We start from the raw sequence: 20,310 nt of genomic DNA, 5'->3' as shown, positions 1-20,310 counted from the left end.
TAAAACAAAAAGTAGGAATAAAATTTTTCGATATCTGGCGTAATTTTCATAATATTGAAAATTGAACATTTTCTTTAATTATTTAGCTTTCGATGTTTCGAAAACAAAGGCAGATATCGAAAAATTTAATTCTTACATTTCGTCTACATTACTTTTATAATATGTCTTTTTTTGAGATTTCTTCATAAGAGCAATGTCTTTTACGTCGAAAAGGACTCCGGAGACAATACATTAACTTTTGGGTTGGTTAAAATTTTTGAAAAGTATGGATCATGCTTATCAAAAGTTCTTATGGACTCAACCCTCAAAAATCCTTTCTTTCCGAGCTACGGCACTTCAAAAGTTATGCCTACATAAAGGACTCCAAAGGGAAGTGTTTTTGAAGCTTGAGCCCATAAGAACTTCATCAGCATGGTCAAAACTACCTTAATCCATAGTTTTCAAAATATTTTAACCGAGACCAAAAATCAATGTACTGTGTACGGGGTCCTTTATATCTTTAAATTATTTTCGAAAATTTAAATATTTAAAATATGAAATTTAAATATTTCTAAGGGTCTAATCTTTAAAAATATGCACACACAAAAATCAATTTCTTCAAATTTCTAGACCAGAATATCTTAATCAGAATACTTTTAGACCAGAATACCAGAATACCTTAATATAAATGTATACAAAAATTTACAATTTTCTGACGCTGTACCCATAGCAAGACAACTACCTTAAGGAACCATGAAGTAATAGTATTGACCGTCAATGTACTCCTTAATAAATAATTAAGTATATTTTTGTACAATTTTGTTAAATTTGGAAAAATTGCAATTTTAATTAGGTAATAATAGTAACGTGTCATTGTGTAGCCTTGAAATGTTCAAAATACCATAACTTTTTACATAAAATAGTGAATCAAAATTTTAAAAATTATTTTTCAACAAATTTGTTAATACCACCCGAATTTGTTTATTTTTCAGGAAAAAGAGCAATAAAAAATGCCCGTACGAGCGTTTTGGACCTAGATATTCGCTTTCTAAGCAAAATTGACATTTCTGGATTTCTGTAAAAAAAATTTTCTTTGGTTCAGTAAATTTTTTAAAAAAATAATATTATTATGTTGAAAGTTTGTACATGAGAAAACCGTCTGCCAATTCATTTTTAGTGTGTTGAATAGTCTTGCCCTGTAAAGCTGTTTGGTTTACAAACAAAAAATATTAATGTTTAACTATGCATTAATGCGTTATGCATGTTATTTAATAAATTTTTCTGTAGCTTATGGCTAAAAATATGTCTCCTATCATCGGCAGACTGTTAAAAATTTTTAATTTTTTCTGTCACTCTGACAGTCTATCTAGTTGTCACTTAAATAACCTGATATCAGAACGACAAAACATTTTCGGTGTGAATCTAGTCTTATTTATATAACAACATTTTGGTATCTTGTTTTTTTTTTGAAAGTATTCTCATGCTGATAACTTCTTTCTAGTCAACCACAAAAATATTTTAGTATGTTAATTATATAATCTTTTTCGTTTCTTTTGCACTAGTTCAAGGCTATAACATAATATGACATCATATATTGTTTTTATGGGGCCTGCAATTAGATAGAAAAATGAATCAGCACTAATTTATAAACTAATAGAAAAATATTTACGATTTCATTTCTACAACATGTTTGTTATTAAATAGTTTCAATTAAAAAGTAATTATTTTAATTAAATTTATATTAAAAACAATTCTTAAAATTTATTGACTGATATTTTTATTAATAGTTAGTGACAGATTTTGGGCATTTCAATCATTTATACACTGGCTGATTTTATACAAGGTGTCTCTGAGAATGCAACTCGAAATAAGTCGATTTAATTTAACTTTCTTTGAGACAAAATTGCTTTGGTTGGAGCTTTGTAACTTAAGTGGCAATTTGGAATTTTTATACCATGCATATATGAAATATACATAGTATATTAAGTTTAGTCCCAAGTTTGTAACGCTTAAAAATAATGATGCTAGGAAAAAAATTTTGTCATAGGTGTTCACTAAATCATCTAATTAGTCCATTTCCGGTTGTCCGTCCGTCCGTCCGTCCGTCTGTGGACACGATAACTCAAAAACGAAAAAAGATATCGAGCTGAAATTTTTACAGCGTACTCAGGGCGTAAAAAGTGAGGTCAAGTTCGTAAACGAGCATCATAGGTCAATTGGGTCTTGGGTCCGTAGGACCCATCTTATAAACCGTTAGAGATAGAACAAAAGTTTAAATGTAAAAAATGTTTCTTATCAAAAATTAAACAACTTTTGTTTGAAACATTTTTTCGTAAACATCACTGTTTACCTGTGAGGGCGCCAATTAGGCGGAAATTTTATAATATGTACTATATACTTGATTATCAGTTATGTATGTGTCACATGTTTGTATGTGTAATGTGATAAAGAAAACAACACTGACTATGCATGGTATTTAAACAATTAACTCAGTCAATTGTTTGTTTTCACTTGTTTTTTATAACTTCAATCCATATATCTCTTACGTTACGCCTAAAGTGGCTGTTATGAATTTTTGTATTTATAAATGCAACCAGTGGCGGATTAGTCAAGTAGCAAATGCTATGCGCCCGTTCACCATTTACTAACGCTTTCTGATCGGAAAAAATAATCATGTTAGACAGAAGCTTGAAAATATAACTTACTGTGCTTATCTGTGTTATTTCGTATAATGATACCAATATGACGTCACCAAATTGGATGTCCGCGTTTTTGACAGTTTAAAAAAGGTTAAAATTAAATTTAAGTTTTTGGCAAGAAAGCGTGTGTATTTTTCCGAAATAAATTTTTGGTGGCTTTTTATTAGCAAAATCAACATTTTGAAGTACTTTTTCAAATATAGTAGAAGACCCTATTGACTGAGTTAATTGCTGAAATATCCTTTATACAAAGTGTTGAATATCAGTGCTTGCATTATTTTTTTTAAATTAGAAGAGTTTAAAAACCAATACAATATGGCGGCCTTTCGGCGGGAGGAAAAGTGTGCCTTTAACGGGGTTTTCGAGGTCCCTAAATTCAAATCTACAGCCGGAAAATTGAAAAATCCATTACAGCAGAAAAAAAAAGAAACTTGAAAAGTGAAAAATTTTATACGATATATGCCATTTGAACAATTAATGCAAGCTACTGAACAATGAACTTTTTTCTTTCTGGATCCACAAACATTTTTACAGCACTAAACTAGCACTTGAAATATTTTTCACTCTCCATAAAATTGGAGAGAATCGTCGCCTATTTTTTAGTTCTTTCAGATACGGAACCCTAAAATCGCACTTGAAACATAGCTAAAAACACTGCCACTCCAGGCACCTTATTGTATTTTTACATTTTTTTGAGATCGGATTTGAATTCAGCGACACCAAAAACTCTCTACATAGATATATTTTCTATTTTTTACTGTTTTCAAATTCTAAAAATATGACTATTCTAAACTAAATTACGAACAAAATGAGCCGTGTTACTACTTATAAGTAGTATCTGATTATAATCAGACTGTTCTCAAAAAAATTAGATACTCGACCCTAATTTTACATAAATAGCCTGTGCTACTAGAGAAACGGTCCTTAATTGATTTTAATTGCTTAGAGGACCTTAAAATTTTTCCAAAATATTTTCTCTACCGATTTTATAGCGTTTTCTTTATAGGATCTTGTTGTATATCTAACATTAATAGTACACGTCACTATTGCGTACTACTTTAATTGTACACTAAAATAGACTCTTATAAAATGTTAATTATCAGCAAAGCTATATAAAATAAATTTTATAATAATTGATCAATGAATGCAATAAGTTAGTTAATCAGAAAGTTATTAGTATGACCCTTAAAGGCCAAATTGAACACGTCTTATTATAAATAAATTTATTTTTTTTTTATTAAATGATTGTTTTGTTTGTTTCAGATTAAAGAAAAAGAAGAAAATTGAAGATAAATTATAAGCACGTGAAAATATTTACTAAACAAAATTCCATAAAATATTACGTCACCCTTGAAATCTTAAAATAATAACAACTTTGTTTGCCAAGTATGAAAAATTGGACCACATGTAAATTCGAATAAACAGTCTAAGAGACAAGGATTTGATTGGTGTTTGTTGATCAAATCCATGCTTACATTACGACTAGTATCAACACATTTTTTGAAACAACCATAGATTCAGCGATGTGTCGTGATCGGGATATGAACCCGTGAACAAAATAAATCTTAAGAAGAAAATAAACTTAAAACAATTAAACACGTTAACGTTAAATAAAAATCAATTTCATTTCAACAACATATAATTTTTAATTTTTGTTTTTTAATTTCTAAATAGTAAATCGACATACATAAACCAATCATAAATAATATACCTACCATATATATATTAATTTATAATTTAAAAAAAAAGAAAAAACATCATTTTCGATCTCTTATCGACATCATTTTTCATTTTTACCTGTATATTTATTTACTTATCTACGTTTAAGTTTTATCGTCTTGCCATTTAAAATAATTCATTAATTAAACCGTTTTTTTTTGAGACAAAATAATATTTTTTTTAAATAATTGAACCAATTCTACAAAATCAATTGAATTTTTATCGGAATATATCGAAATTGATATAATAATAGGAAACGTGTGGTTTTGCGCTAAAGGCTGTTTGGTAAGTTTCTTTTGTTTTGTTTACTTTTTGTGTGTAAGAAAATTGGTACAGTAAATCTGGCATTTTGACTGGAAAAAATTACAATACTGACTCTGAGGTTATAGATCGTTACGGGGGCATGTAAATAACTTAAAAAAAAATTAAGAGAATTTTTCGTTCCGCTGTTTTTGAGAAAATCCAAAAAAATGGGGAAAAAAAATTTGGAATGTGTTTTTCTCGGAATCTATTGATTTAAGGGAAAAGTTTTTCAAATAAAAAATGTAGAAGACACTGTCAGCTACATTTTATGTCATTGGAGCAACGTCATACGAGTTAAATTACAAAAAGTAGGTGGCGTTAAAGTATCAAAAAAAGGGTAAGTAAGTTTTTCATAAAAATTGTTTAAATAAAAGTTGAAGCTAATTTTGAGTCAAACAACTTTCTCATTTACACTTTTACAAAAACATCATTTTTTCTTAATGAAAATCGTGAAAAACCCTTTTTTGATACTTTAACGCCACCTGCTTTTTGTAATTTAACTCGTATGACGTTGCTCCAATGACATAAAATGTAGCTGACAATGTCTCCTACATTTTTTATTTGAAAAACTTTTCCCTTAAACCAATAGATTCCGAGAAAAACGCATTCCAAATTTTTTTTCCCCATTTTTTTGGATTTTCTCAAAAACAGCGGAACGAAAAATTCTCTTAATTTTTTTTAAAGTTATTTACATGCCCCCCTAACGATCTATAACCTCAGAGTCAGTATTGTAATTTTTTCCAGGTCCGGCCTTTTTTTCGTCTATATTGACTGAATCAATGTTGTGTGAGTATCATATCGTTTAAAATTTCAGTTCTATGAACTTCTGTCAGTAATTGGGTTGTTATTTTAGCTGATTTACAATTGAATGCATATAAATTAAAAAGTGATAACAAAATTTTATTCAAAAATCCTAATGTTTATGGTATAAAACTCACCGGTTTACTGTAACTCCATCTGTTGAATAATTAATTAAACTCTTAATTTTAACTGAATGTCCAGATCTCTTAAAATAAAAATCTTATATTTTAAAAAAAACTTTTGTTCACTTCTGTATACAATTGGGATTTTGAAAAAAAATTTAGTTAATTTTTTTTTTTTTACAAAAATGGAAAGATCATATACAGAGTGTCTACTTACGTTGGCTACACATTGAAAACTTTTTTATTATCACGTTTAGGAAAAATTTTGTATGAAAAGTTCGACAGGAATGTTAATGGTTGTTTAGAAATGTAGACCATTTAGAACAGATAATAACGAGAATACATAATTTAAAACGAAAGGAACATAGTTCCTACCGGGTGCCCCACAACACTTCTATTATCGATAAGACAAGTTATTTTGCGATTCGCTTCTGGACTATTGTGTATGTATATGATTTATCCTTTCAAACTACCTTCAAATCATTATGAGAACTAAACACAGCAAATTGGCGAAAAATGCAGTTTTCTCTTTTTTTTGGATTTTTAAGATTTGTGAGTGAACGATATGGCCTAGAGACATCGTTCTTTGCTTATGTTAAAGCCAATTATATTTGCTTTAACAACTTTTCCCATGATTTCACCCATAAAATAAGTATTTTCCTCGATATCTGAGTCGAAAATAGACCAAGTATGAAAATTTCACTTTTTTCGAAAAAATTGCCTATTTTTTGAGAGCTGTATCTCAGTAAGTATTAAACTTACAGAGCTGATTTTGATTTGAAATTGTAGCAATTTTCTTCTTTTATTTTTAAAAACATAAAGAAAACATTTTCTAAAAAAAATCCATAGTTTTCGACTTATATTGAGAAAACTAAAAAAAGAGGCAAAAATCTGACCGCCATCTTGAATATCTCACTTCCGATCGAGATTTCGGTTGAGCAACCGGCATATTCTGATTCAGCAGGATCGAAATAGGGGGAAAAGACTTTTTGCCCAAAAGTAATATAAAATGTTTCTAAAAGTTCGATTTTCTGAAATTCTTACTAGTCTATACATGTAATTGTTCTTTTACAATAGTGTTAAAACTCCTACATATCTCGGTAGTGATTTCTTGAATCGTTTCCCTTATTATCTGTTCAAAATAGTCAAACATTTCTAAAGAATTATTATCATTCCTGTCGATTTTTTCAATTTGAGGACACCTTGTCATTCGATGTCAAGAGTGAATAGCTGAATGTTAATATTTTTGAAAGCAAAGACTTTTATAAAGAATAACTTTTTTTCGGAAACCTTTTTTAATAAATAAGTTTTCCATATGTAGCCAACTTAAGTAGCACTCTGTATATTTCATAAATTTATACAGGGTATAAAAATGACGTTCTGCTAATGGTATAAAATACCATAACTTAATAATAATGTTTCAGGAAACTATTCATAATTTATTTAGTACATAATTTATTTAGTATTTACTTTAAGAAGTATTAATTTAATTGTTAAATATTTTATATTTACAATTAGATCGGGAAGTGTTCAAATTAAACATACTGCAATAATTACTGTTTATGTTAGTAGTACAAATACAAACTTTGTCATTTAATTGTTAAAAAGGACTCCGCACAAATTAAATATAAATTGGATACCGGTCGATTTGGCTGAAATTGTGAAATGTTATAGATCTCGACATTTTGATCAAAATTTATAATTGGCTCGAAGTGATTTTATGGATAGTTTCGGAGATATACAGGAGGTGGGGAAGTTTGTGATATTGGCTATGGGCTTGAGTTATTGTAAATTGGACCCCGCTCGATTTAGTTAAAATTGTGAAATGTTATAGATCTCGACAATCCGATCAAATGTTTGCATTGACCCAAAGTGATCCTATGGATAGTTTCAGAGATATGCAGGGGAGAAGTGTATCAAATTGGTTATGGGTTTGTGCTACCATTTCTGAGTCTCTGGTATTAGTATTCAAAAATTGCTGGGTTTTTGGAGTGGCCAAGATTGGAAAATCACTTATGCCCTGAAATTATTTAGAGGTCAAGTCAAGGTTGTATCAAGGTCAATCTAAAAAGGCTTATTTTCGCAATGTGGTTTTGGAAATACAACACCCGAATCTTGAGGTTGCTTTACAATTTCAGCCAAATCGATTGGGACCCAGTTTACATTAACTTAAGCCCATAGCCAATATCCCAAACTTCCCGCCTGTATATCTCTAAAACTATCCATAGGATCACTTTGGGCCAATGATAACTTTTGATGAGAATATCGAGATCTATAACATTTCACAATTTCAGCCAAATTGACCGTTCTTTTAATTCGAAAAAACTGATTATAGTTATATTATCGGGGAATTAAATTTCTAAATAAAGACTAAATAGGTAAATTTTATTAAATTTTATTTACAGTGCAGCACAACAATCAATAAAGATCCTAGAGAAGCAATGAGGCGTCCTGTTGATCCAACAACTCCAACACAAACAACACCCACCAACGACGATGAATATTGCCAAAGTAGTGAATGTGACCAAAAAAGTACAGCCGTAGCAATATATAAAACAAAAAAAGATAAACGTTTAACAGAGAGTCGATTTGCAAAAGTGAAACGTATATTAAGTGGTACATTATCATTAGGACGATCACAACAAGATACCACCACCATTGATAAAACAACACCAAATATTGGCATGGAATCAACTAAGAAATCAACACGGAAACGTGATCGATCTCAAGAGAGAGATCGATCACATCTCAATCAAAATGAGTTAAAACAAAATGTATCTGACAATAATACATCACCACAAATTGGATTAAAATTAACTAAACTTGTTGAATTAAATAAGAATTGTGAGACATCACCGATCAACATACGAAAACGTAAAGAACATCATGAAATAATCAGTCCGTCCGAGGACCAAGAACGTAAATTAATACGATCGAATTCTGAAGAACGTCCTTTACATACTATCGTCAATAAAGAAATCAGCCATTTAAAAGATATACGTCGTGTATCCAGTCATGAGGATTTTAAAAAGAAAATTTTAACACAACAAGTTGAAAGTGACATTGAAAATTCTAGTCCGAAACATCATCCGCAGCATGCATCCGTACAGGAAATTAAAGTTGATTATGAAGGTAAATAATAAAATTTTCTTAATATATTTATTTTAACTGTGTTTTTTATTATCAGGGGTCGAAATAAGTATTTCGGTTTAAAACTGAATTGAATTAAACTTTTCTCCCGCCATTTTGAATTTTCATATTTTTTTATTATAAAATTCGAATTCAGCGACCCTAAAAACCCCATGAATGGTATTTTCTTCCTCATTTATATTTTTAATTCGTCTCGGGAACTATGGGGCATAAAAGTCGAATAAGCGAAAAGAGGGTGAGAAATTGTCACTAACTAATTTAAGGGTTTTATCTAAATTTAATTACGAACAAAATAAGCCGTGCTAGATCAAAATCGGTTCATTATCAAAAAAATTAATATTTCGACCCTGATTTCACTGCACTAGTAAAGTTTTTATGAACACGGTCTGCCAAAGCGGAGCAAGGCAATCTCAAAACTTTTTGGAGTTGCCTTGATCAAGTTGATTTTCAAATTGAATGTATAATTTCGGGTATAATTACAAAAGCAATAGCTCCTGCATGGTAACTGCAGGTAGGCCCGTGTGCAGGAAATAGCCGAGGGAAGGGATCAAAGTTTTGTTCACCATGGTAGATTATAAAGTCAATAAAAACAAGATATTATTTTTTCCGAGTAAGAGAACGTTTGATTAAGTCAAAATGATATATTCAGTCACTATTTTTCAATAAGTTAATTTTGAAAGGTACAGAAAAAACTTGCAAAACTACTCCAAAACTCTATGTGTATTGGCCTCTACATTAAGGTATGTTTTGAGACGCAAGTTTAAAGAAGAGTGTTCACTCGTCGCTGTTGTCACAGACAAAACTGCAAGAACGTGAAACATTTGGTAGAAATTCGAAAACGCATCTTTATTGCAAATATCGTGTGCTTCGATTGAATTGTTGTTACCCGGAAATGCGTTTTCGGACAAAATTGAACTTCTTCGATTCATATGTCACGGGAATCATTGTGCAAAATTGAATATTCTAATTCAAAAAGTCGAGCAAGAGTTTTCATCTAAATTTTTCATTTTGTTGAGAAAAAGACAAGCAAAATTTGATAAAATATTGCGATGATTCAAAATGTATCTATAATCTTCAACTGAATCAGTCTGTATATTGTTGTACGACGTTGAGTCTGTTATGACGTGAACCTCAGCTTCCGCTCTATGTTGTATTCTCTTCTTTCAATCAACATATTTTTCGCAGCAACAGCCAGTTCGATAGCCTCGCTAAAATCCTTTTTAGTTTGAAGTCCTCGGCTCAAAGACAAAGTCAAAGAATATACCGAGCTTAAAATATGCATGTATATGGATATCTGATTCGTTAGTGAAAATGTGTTTCATAAATAAGTGCATTTACAAGACTATATTGTTAATTCAAAATTTATGTGGACAGATTCTCAATGGGAGGGGTTTGGGGGGTCCAAATCGTTCGCACGGGCCTGCATGCAGGCAAGGCCATTAAAAAAAAATTTTTTTAACATTTCGAATACAACTTTTTTGTGAAATGTGCAATTTTTTTTTCAAAAGATTTTCGTTAAAAAAACATTTTTTATTTTTTTGTATTTTGCGTGCCATAATCCACACATATATTCATTTTCTTCAAATGCTGCTATCCAAGAATTAAATCAATCTCAACTTAAAGATCCGTTCAGATTTAAAAAAAATCTCTAGATAAATGATTAATTTTAGATGAAAATAACTCTTCTGTACCGATTTTATGGGAAGTTGACGGATCGCCGTGGTTTTGGTCTTAAAATACTCGTGAATAGCTCTAGTTCAGAATCTATATCGATTGCTAAAAGAAAATTATCATTTTTAATAAGAGTAAACAACAAAAGTGAATTAAAATTTTCTCCTGTAGAGTTATTGAGGGCGCTGATCACTGTTTTAATTTAGAAATCGGAAAATTCATAATGACCTAGTGTTAAAGAAAGTTTTTTTTGTTTTGACGCAAGTAAAGAAAGAAAATAATAATGCCAACAGATTGGAAATGGAAAGAAAATTATCTAATACTCGTCCCCACGGTAAAAAATGCTGAAAATGTCATTACTGTAACCGACAACGATGTGGTATGTTTCGATACTGATGACGGTCCGTTAGATGCTATGTACTACAACAATAAATAACTGATCCTCAAGATTTTTAAATAAAAATGCAACTATGTCATTTTTAATTTTTCATTTGAACATTAAAAGCATTTCATTTTCATTTGAATTGTGGCATTTAAAAACCATACCTTCTGACCAAACTGACTTTTTTCTACATCCTCGTACGAACAGTTTGCACCCGCTCCCACAAAAAACAGGTGTACTTTTAAATTCCGAGCTTTTGGTCATTTTTCGATTTTAATACTTCGATTATTTAAAGATAAAAAACTTAATTACCATCTCCATTAAAATTTACTCTTTTTTTTATTCCTAAAATTTCTATGTTAGCTTAAACCGGTTGAAGGTATAAGTTTTTATAAATGATCTTTAAAATGAAAAAAAAAGGAGTTAACTAAATGCACCTGTTATAACCGTGTTCTGAGGTTTGCCATATTTTATTTGTAATTTATCTCAGCTATATGTTTTCTATTTTAGATTCTACACCATTGCAAGATCGAAGACATTCACCAAACAAGGTATCACCAAATCGAGACCCTAAAAATCGTTTTTTCAATGAACAAAAATTTTTGTCTGATTTTGAAACAGAACATGAAAAGCGACGTACTAGTGAACGTTTTTCACGACCTCTAGCACCACGAGGTCGAAGCAAAATTGTAACATCTGGAATAAAAAAACGAAAAACATTAAAAGATCAAAAAATCAATAAAGTCAGTAATGATGGCGAGAGTAAATTAAACGGTAATGAAATTTTGGACAATGATACAACTAAATCATCACCAAAATTATCTAAATCTGAAGCCGAACTTCCTTTAGATCTGAATACTTTACATGAGCAAATTGATAGTTCAGAACCAATCTGTTCAAACTATTTATTTATAGAAGAAGAAATATCTAGTTCTAATCAACATCCACCTTCAGCTCCGCCTTGTCCAATGTTGTTGTCACCACGTAATTCGTTAATCATGTCACGCAAAGTGTATTTAGAACCATTTATACCGATGCAATCAAAAAAATCTATAGAAAATACACCAATAAATCCGGTTGAAGCTCGAATTCGACAAATACAAAAGCAAATAAATAGTATAAAGAAAAAATTGAAAAAATTAGAGGAAACTAATAACGGTGCTACTGAATTGGATAATAAAGTTTGGATGGATAAAAAAGTACGTGGCTATATGCAAGATTTGAATAAATTAAAGAAAGAGTTAAAATGTTTGAAAAATAATACATCAATTATTAGTATTAGCCATCGACGTAATGATTCACAAGACTGCTATGAAGTAACAGTGTCTGCCTCTACAGGTGAGGAAGCAAATCCTAGGAAACGAGTGGATATGTTGAAAGAAACCTTGGTTGAAGTGCAAAAGGTAAATAATATTTGTATTGCATAGTTTTTGTTTTATTTATCAATTATGTTTGCTTAACTCTATTTAGTCACATTGGGTAAAATTCCTCCAACGGTTTTGTAAACAAAAATTTTCCCATTAATTTAGAAAAATATATACTGTCTTTTTTAAGTTAACATATGCTTGAAACTCGATAAATAAATTTAATTGGGGAAAATTCTTCAAACAAAGAATTTTAGTTTCAAAGGCGCACATCTTAGACCGACATCGAATTCGATCAAAGTTTTCAGGTTCAATTAAAACGTCACTCTGATTCATAACTAACAATCATTAGATAAACGCTTTAAATTACAAAATTGTTCTTTATAAATAAGTTAACATTTTTCGTTTGAAAATTTTTTTTGTAAACCGAATAGTTTAGACAGTAATTGATAGTAAAAATTTTATTGAACTTAATTGATCTTTATAGAAAAACGAACCACTTGTTTTGGATTTATTGGAAATTTTTTTTCGAAGAGTATATTTCGCAGAAACAATTATACGAAAAAACAATTTTGGGTAAAACATGCCAGTCCGTTTTTATCTAAACTGTACGGTTTGCGAAAAAATATTACTTTTTTAATCAATAACAACTTTCTGATTGAAAAAGTTCATCTATCGATTATCAGTTATGGAATAGACTGATCTTGAAAACCCAAACACCAAATTATTTTTAACCCCCGTACTAAAAAAAAAGGGTGATATATGTTTGACCGCTATGTGCGTGTGTGCCTATCTGTCCGTCTGTCTGTGGCATCGTAGCGCCTAAACGAATGAAATGATTTTGATTTTTTTTATTTCGTTTGAAAGGTAATTTAATGGAGAGGGTTCTTATCTATGTCAAGCTCGAGTTTAGAGTTCGTTACTCGAAAAATCTAAAAAATTGGCGCTGATCTTCAAAATCGGTTCAGTTGGAAAAGCCTTTAAGGAAAAAGATTATTTAAACAAGGGTGTTTTTAGATATGTTTCAATTGCGAGTTTAGGTTTCCGTACCCGAAAAATTGTTCGGGAGTTTTTTAAATTAACTTGTATATATTATTTGCTTGAATAATTTTTATCAATAAAAGTTATTTTTCGAATTTCAAGCATATGTCAACCTAAAAAAGCAACCTGTATAATAAATGGGGCATCATTTCATTAAAAATATAAATTTTAAACCAAAAAAAAATTAAAGGCAAAATTACCTGCTTAATCGCATTTGATTGGAAATGGGCGGAGTTTTTCCAGTTCGAGATTTATAAAAAACTGCCGATTTTAAATAAAAAATAATATTTTTCGGTATTTAAACCAATTTATCAAGCGAAAAAATTAAGATTTAAAACTAAAATTATTAGAATATTACGACTTTCTTATTGTGAAAAAACTGACTTAAGGAAAGGTAAAATTTTTCAAAATTTACCTTAATTTTTAAGTTATCGGAACCTAGGTACAGTTTCCGAAGTCATACACTATCTAGATAGCGTGACTAATAAAAAAATGCATAATTCTTAATAATTTCTGGATTTTATTAATATCCAAAAACGACCACTTTAATCATATTTTAAAAGAAAACGAAATCCGATTTCTCTAAATTTCTATGAAGAAAAATATTTGTCTTTTTCGATAAATGAAATCAAGTTCTATAAATTTATACACAAATAATAATAGTTTTGTAAGATTATATATGCTTTGTGACGTTTAATAAAAATAATCTTTTCGTATTAATTAAGGGTCTATTTATAAAATAAAATAGGTTTCGAAAATTATTTAACATGCCATTCTGCAAGGCTTTTAATAAAATAAAATAAAATAAAACCCGCTGCATGCATCTTCTCTATTAAATGTATTTAATATTTATAATGGGGTTACACCATATATGTAATACTCCTATATGGCCAGCCGAGAAAGAGGTCCGGCGAATTTCGAGCAGTGCAGACAATTGTTTCTCTCTCATGTTTATTATTTTTACCAACACATTCATATAAATACGTCTATCTGCATACAAACATTTCTTTTTATTATATAAAAACTACCTATTATAGATACATCTCACTCTTCCTGTGACTGTTCCTCTTACGGGCTCAAATGGTCGGCTAACCATATAGAAGTATTACATATGTGGACTACACAAACTAACGCTCGAAGTCGTACAACATTCATTTATCTACATTGTTTTTAATATTTTCACAAATTTTTATTTTTGTTCACTTTCTATTAAAGCTGTCACCTCTAGTACTTTTCAAAAGCGGAAGCATTAACTTTGATTCAAAGATTTAACAAAAATTAATCACGAATGTTTTTCACATCTAACGACTTTTTTTTAGCGACAACAACCGTGATTATCCGATAAGACGCGTTGTTGCCATCACTTGTAAAGCGGGTGCTATCTCTCTAAATTTAGCACCCACCGTATGTTTCTTATTAAAGAAAAAATACATTAATCAATTAATGTATACATGGTGGACAATTTTAATCTATTATGGCCAATAGCTGATTTTGGAGTTTAATGGGCGCATTATGTTCTGAAATCAGATTGGACCTAGATCTCCGAGTTGCTTTAATAGTCAATTTAGATTATAAACGGTAATAGATAGAATAACACTTTAAATTAGAAAATTGATTCTCATACAAAAATTAACATTTTTTTCGAAAATCGTTAGCTTGCGGAGAAATATGTCATTATGGCAATTAATCGAAAGAAAACACGCTATCTACATAAAAATGCTTTAGCCGTTAGTTGTCAAGGGCAATAGAGGACATTAGTTTCAAGGTCATAAGACCTTTAATTTCAAATGATCTTGAAAATTTAACTGAGCTTATATTTTATTAACACAGACAATTGACCTTCATAGTCTTTGGTACCTTTTATGTAAAAAAATTTTCTAAAGCTACCGTATTTTATTTCGATTAAATGCAATAATGACATATTTTTAAGTCGCATTTCCTCCGAAAGCTAACGATTTTCGAAAAAATGTTTTAAATAAAAAATGTTAGTTTTTGAATGAGGATCAACTTTCTTATTTAAAGTGTTATTCTATCTCTTAACGTTTAGAATCTAAATTGACTATTAAAGCAACGCGGAGAACTTGGTCCAATATGATGTCCGTTCATGATGTCTCTCATCAAACTCTGCAAGTTTTGGTTAAGTTATTTTTTGATTGGTAAATGTACAAAGATAGCGTCTGCTTTGAAAAAGCGCATTGTATTGTATAACCACCGCTAGTGTTTAAACCTTGTTGTCGAGTCTGATAAACTTTTGTTAGAAAACTAAAGCAATTTTATTGATTATTTTTATTTAAAAATGCGTTGAATAAAAACCACGAAAAGATTGATAAAACCACGACTTCGTCGCGGCGAAGATTTTAGAAGAATGAAGATTTTAAAATAATGCGTCATTTAACATTAGTCGCGATCTTTTATCTTTTACCATTCAATTTTTATAAAAAAATTAAGGGTTAAAAGTTGGTTTTTTTTTTCTGCTCAACAAAAGATCATATGGATATTTTATTTCGGTCAACATGTTGTGTTTTGTTCATAGAATTAGAGTTTTTTGTCGATCTCAGGTATTTTGCACTTGCATAAAACAATAAAAAATTGGGGACAAAACTTTGTCAAGTTGTTAGTTTTGATTAGTTATACGCTCATTGTGGGTGGCAAGTGCAAAAAATGCTACGGAAAAAGAATTTAAATTATCTGATATTTCGAATTGAAGAGGTGGCAGCCGCATTTTCTTTCAGAGAATGTACTTACAAAACTAAATTTTTGTGTTTATGAATAATATTTATTTATTTTTTTAAAGTTTGGTTTCGTTAATTTATGTTTTTGTATTTTATTATTTTCTAATATTTGTTTTTCTAACTTCAAACAGCAGGGAATTTTTTCAAACTTGTATTACCCCATTCATTGCAGCGTTTGTCTGAGAAAAGACAGCATGCAAATCGAAATGAAGAAATCAATCAAATGAATGATGAACAATTGATTGATGAAAAAATAGCTGTTCAAAAAGCATTGTTACATTTGGAATCAATTCATGGCAGGCCAGTTAGCAAAGAAGATCGGGATGTTGTACGTCCATTGTATGACAGATATCGAATACTAAAACGTATTGTTGCTAGAACTACAAATGTAAGTTTTTTTAAATTATTTTTAAAAATAGTAGAAGAGCTGTGAAAAGTCCCTCCTGGTAATATAAGAGTTCAAGTTCAACTTTTATAGTAGTTTTATTTTAAGAGGCCTTAATACAGTCGAATCTGGATTAGCGGGAGTTTAAGGTACCGCAATCTTTTTCGCTTATGAAGGTTTCTCACCAAACCAGTTTGTCGCTTATGCAGGTATCGGAGTGGTTTTTTTTTAGTTATGTATATAGGTTTTGAGAAAAAACAATTTTAATCAATTCCACGAAACTGAAGAATGGGTGATCATACATAGCATATGTTAAGTACGCTCGATATCCGCTTATAGAGGTACAGGTAAATAATGTAGTCTCAGTTACAGAGATCTACGACCGAAGAAACAAAAACAACTTTCTCTTATAGAGGTTCTTGTTTCTCACATATAGAGTTTTTAGAAGATTAAAATGACGGGACCTGGAAATTGGAAAGGTGAATATTTTCGATATTATCTTTATTCAGAAAGAAAATAGGTAATCTATTTTGGTCCAAAATTTTTTCCTGAAAATTGACCGAGAAATGAAATATTGAAATTCTAACACAAAAATAGTATGAACTGTGAAACGGTTGACATAATTGCTAACAGAAAACAAAAAATACGTTGTTATAGAATAAAACAAGCCAAAAATCATAGCGTTTTTTGTTTACAGCTAATCAATGACTAATTTAATCGAAAAAATTCTCAAAAGTCAAAAAACCGGTTTTCTTACGATTAAAAAAAAGTTGACGTCCAATGCAAAAAAAATAAATGGGAAAGTTCTAGATCTCAAAAAAACCTATCGATTGACGTCTGTGGTCCAATTTGGATGCGTAGATGCCAAAAAAATTGCAAAATGAGCGAAAATAGTCGTTTTTACATTTGCTTATAACTTTCTTTGTTTTTCGATTTTAAAGTTGAGTGAAGTTATGAGTAATAGATTCAGAAGTCTTCAGTCGAGGGATTATGGTAGTATAGTTTTTCGGGGTTTAATCTCTTAATCGTCTAGACTTCTTCGATTATGATATTTTAGTAGCAAGTGAAATTTTTTAATTTTTGATGCTGAAATCGGGAAACGAAAAAGTGCATTTGTTTGGGATGGGTGGTCGTAGAGCTCTGAAAATTGCACACGTTACTAATAAATGCTTACAAATAACATTTAAAAAAATTTTTATCTTTCGTGAATCGACGGCTATGATCCCATTAAAATCGAGTATTTCTCCATCCCAAAAATTCACTTTTTTCGAGGCACAATTTCGGCATAAAAAAAATAAAAAATTTCACTTGCTGCTAAAATATCATGATCGAAGAAGTCTAGACGATGAGATTAAACCCCGAAAAACCGCTCTATCATAATCCCTCGACCAAGAGGAATTTTGTCCTTTATCCAGGTTTGACTGTATTTTATTATAGTGCCCTAAAGCTACCACATTATAAGAACAGAGCGATATATAAAATAAATTTCTAAGAAAATTCTTTTGCAGTTTTTGGATTTGATGTATTTTGTGGACAAAAAATATGCAACACTTAAAAATGATATATTTAATGGTGGTAGGATGAATTTGAAAAATACACTCTTTTTCAATGTGTGTATGGTCTCTAAATAGCATAATATTTTCAGTGTGTGTGCTTATCTATAAAGATGTTTATACATTATACATATATTACACAATATTTCTTAGAATATGACGCTTAAAACTTCATTATCTTTTGTAATTTTATATATTTTAGTTTAGTGCCTGTATAAAAGATGGGAATGTTGAAATTCTCTTTCAACAAAAATTGTGATGCCTATTTTTGTTCTTTATCTACCCTCAAACCCTAAGATTGTGGAGACGGAGGAAAAATTTTCAAATGGAATCTTACCTTTTATAATACATCGTTGTAAATAGCATAACAGCTGTAGCGTAGCTAGCTTTTAGGGGTCCCCAAAAATTTTTGAAACAAACCCACTCACAGAAACAAATTAATATTATTAAAAAACTCCAAGATACCGATTTTCAGAAATTTTTTATTTTTAGCTATTTCAGCCTTTGTTTGAGGGTCACCTCTCTTAAATACTATACGATACTTTACCCAAACTTCACCCTTTAGTTTTGTGATTAAGGACTGGTCATATTTACAGTAGAGTATAACGTCCCCCTATCTAAATATAATTTTGATTTTAGGTATCCCTTTTTAAATACGAAAAACATAAAACTAATATTAAATTTTGATTCAATGACTCAAAAAACCCTAGCTCCCAATTTTCAGAAATTATGCTGAAATATGTTGGCAATTATGCTGCTTATATGCTCACATAATCTTAAATTTTTTTACCGTGTATTTCCTCATATTTCGATATACAATTAAATAATTTAGTTTATTGAATAGCCATAGTAGAATTGCCATTTTGAATTTTCACTTCAAAATGATGATCAGCGACCTCAAAAATATCTGAGTGGAGATTTTAATCTACTTTCCTTGTTTATTTTCCTTTAAAAAACTGCATTTTGTTCTTACTTTCTATATGTCACACCAGAATTGGGATCAGCTATCTCGAAAATCTTTCAGTGACCATTTTAGTCCACGTTTGCTTTTCTGCTATATTGAATCTGCCATTTTAAATTTTGTAAAAGACATATTCTAACTAGATAAATTTTAAACTAGATTCACCAAGTTGCCTTAAAATCGATACCAAAATGATATTTTGACATCGACCACTAACACTTGTCTTTTGTTTTAGGCAAAACTAAATAACAGTATTACAGAATTGGGTACAATATTAGAACATGAAACAATGAATTTCGTATCAACACCAATTCAAGAAAATGATCGCGATGGCGATGATAATGACAATGATGACGAGGATTCTCCTTCGAATACACCTGGTGGTAGTATGGACAGTAGTGATACAGACACCTCATCTGTCAATGAAAACTTACACGCTTTATCATTAGATGAATTACTGGAACAACAACGGTTAACACGCGAAGAAAAGAAACAAACACGACGCTCATTAAAAGAACACGAACATGAATTTGAAATGAAAACTGGTCGAAAATTACAGAAAGATGAACGGTCATCAATGGAAAGTACTTATTTCATTTATAAACAATTAAAAGGGAAATTAAAATTAATTGAAATACTTATAGAAAAAAAACGACAAAATAAGAATGGAACATAAATTGTGATTATTTTACGAATTTTATAATCTGTTTATATACATATAATATATTTATTAAAAAAATCTTTATTCTAAATTTCATATTTCACCAAATGTCTTCATTATAAAGGTAATTTTTATAATTTTTGAAAAGACATTTTTGTGTGAATTTTTGTTTTATTCGTTATTTATTTGTTTATTAATTTCTTCTTTTTTTTCGTTTTTTAAAATAATTATTATGTATGATCGTAATGATTATTACAATTTATTAAATATATTTTATTCAAAGTTTAATTAATTGTTGATTTTTTATATCGACAAAGTACTCGACTTACCCAATATATTATTGGTTTTAAATTTTTAGTATTTAAGTAAAAAAAAATGCATCGCCGAAAATTCCAATGTGAAAATTTTCAATTTAAGTGTTTTGTATTGAATAGAAGAGAGGAGATACTTATGAAAACTGTCCGTCCACATATATATAAAATTGTTTTTAGATTGTTAAAATTTCAAACAAAATTTATATTAAACATATCAGGAAATTCATAACTTTTAATTGTTTTGCTCTATAATACATTATTTTACGGAGAATTAATCATAAGTTGATCAATTGATATTTGGAAAAGTTATTTGATGAGGAAGTTTCAATAATTTATAACAAAATAATTGTGATACTTACAAAACACTCATAAATTTCATTACTAAATACTCACAAAATTTTTAGGTTCCAGAATAATTTTTTAAAATTATTTGGGCTGCCAAATCACAAAACAAATTTGCTTTGCGAGTTAAA

The 20,310-nt window shown here is 29.7% G+C and overlaps 1 protein-coding gene across 1 annotated transcript; it reads left to right on the top strand.

The window, feature by feature from the left end:
- The first annotated feature begins 4,452 nt into the window (after positions 1-4,452).
- LOC123305873 (protein FAM13A) lies at positions 4,453-19,583 on the top strand. Its single transcript, XM_044887710.1, has 5 exons — positions 4,453-4,682; positions 8,029-8,755; positions 11,337-12,229; positions 16,136-16,351; positions 19,098-19,583. The coding sequence occupies exons 2-5, from the start codon at positions 8,065-8,067 to the stop codon at positions 19,536-19,538; spliced, it is 2,241 nt and encodes a 746-aa protein (XP_044743645.1). The 5' UTR covers positions 4,453-4,682; positions 8,029-8,064; the 3' UTR covers positions 19,539-19,583.
- The last annotated feature ends 727 nt before the right edge of the window (positions 19,584-20,310 follow it).

Source organism: Chrysoperla carnea, chromosome 1 (assembly GCF_905475395.1).
Source record: "Chrysoperla carnea chromosome 1, inChrCarn1.1, whole genome shotgun sequence".
In the NCBI taxonomy this organism is placed as follows: domain Eukaryota; kingdom Metazoa; phylum Arthropoda; class Insecta; order Neuroptera; family Chrysopidae; genus Chrysoperla; species Chrysoperla carnea.
Note: the sequence above shows the minus strand (reverse complement) of the source record. Positions and strands in the feature narration are given on the sequence as shown.

Excerpts from the sequence above, each read along its gene's own strand:
- LOC123305873 (XM_044887710.1), top strand. The coding sequence starts at position 8,065 with ATGAGGCGTCCTGTTGATCCAACAACTCCAACACAAACAACACCCACC. Across the intron at positions 12,230-16,135 it reads CCTTGGTTGAAGTGCAAAAG|CGTTTGTCTGAGAAAAGACA; the intron begins GTAAATAATATT and ends CATTCATTGCAG. Across the intron at positions 16,352-19,097 it reads TTGTTGCTAGAACTACAAAT|GCAAAACTAAATAACAGTAT; the intron begins GTAAGTTTTTTT and ends CTTTTGTTTTAG.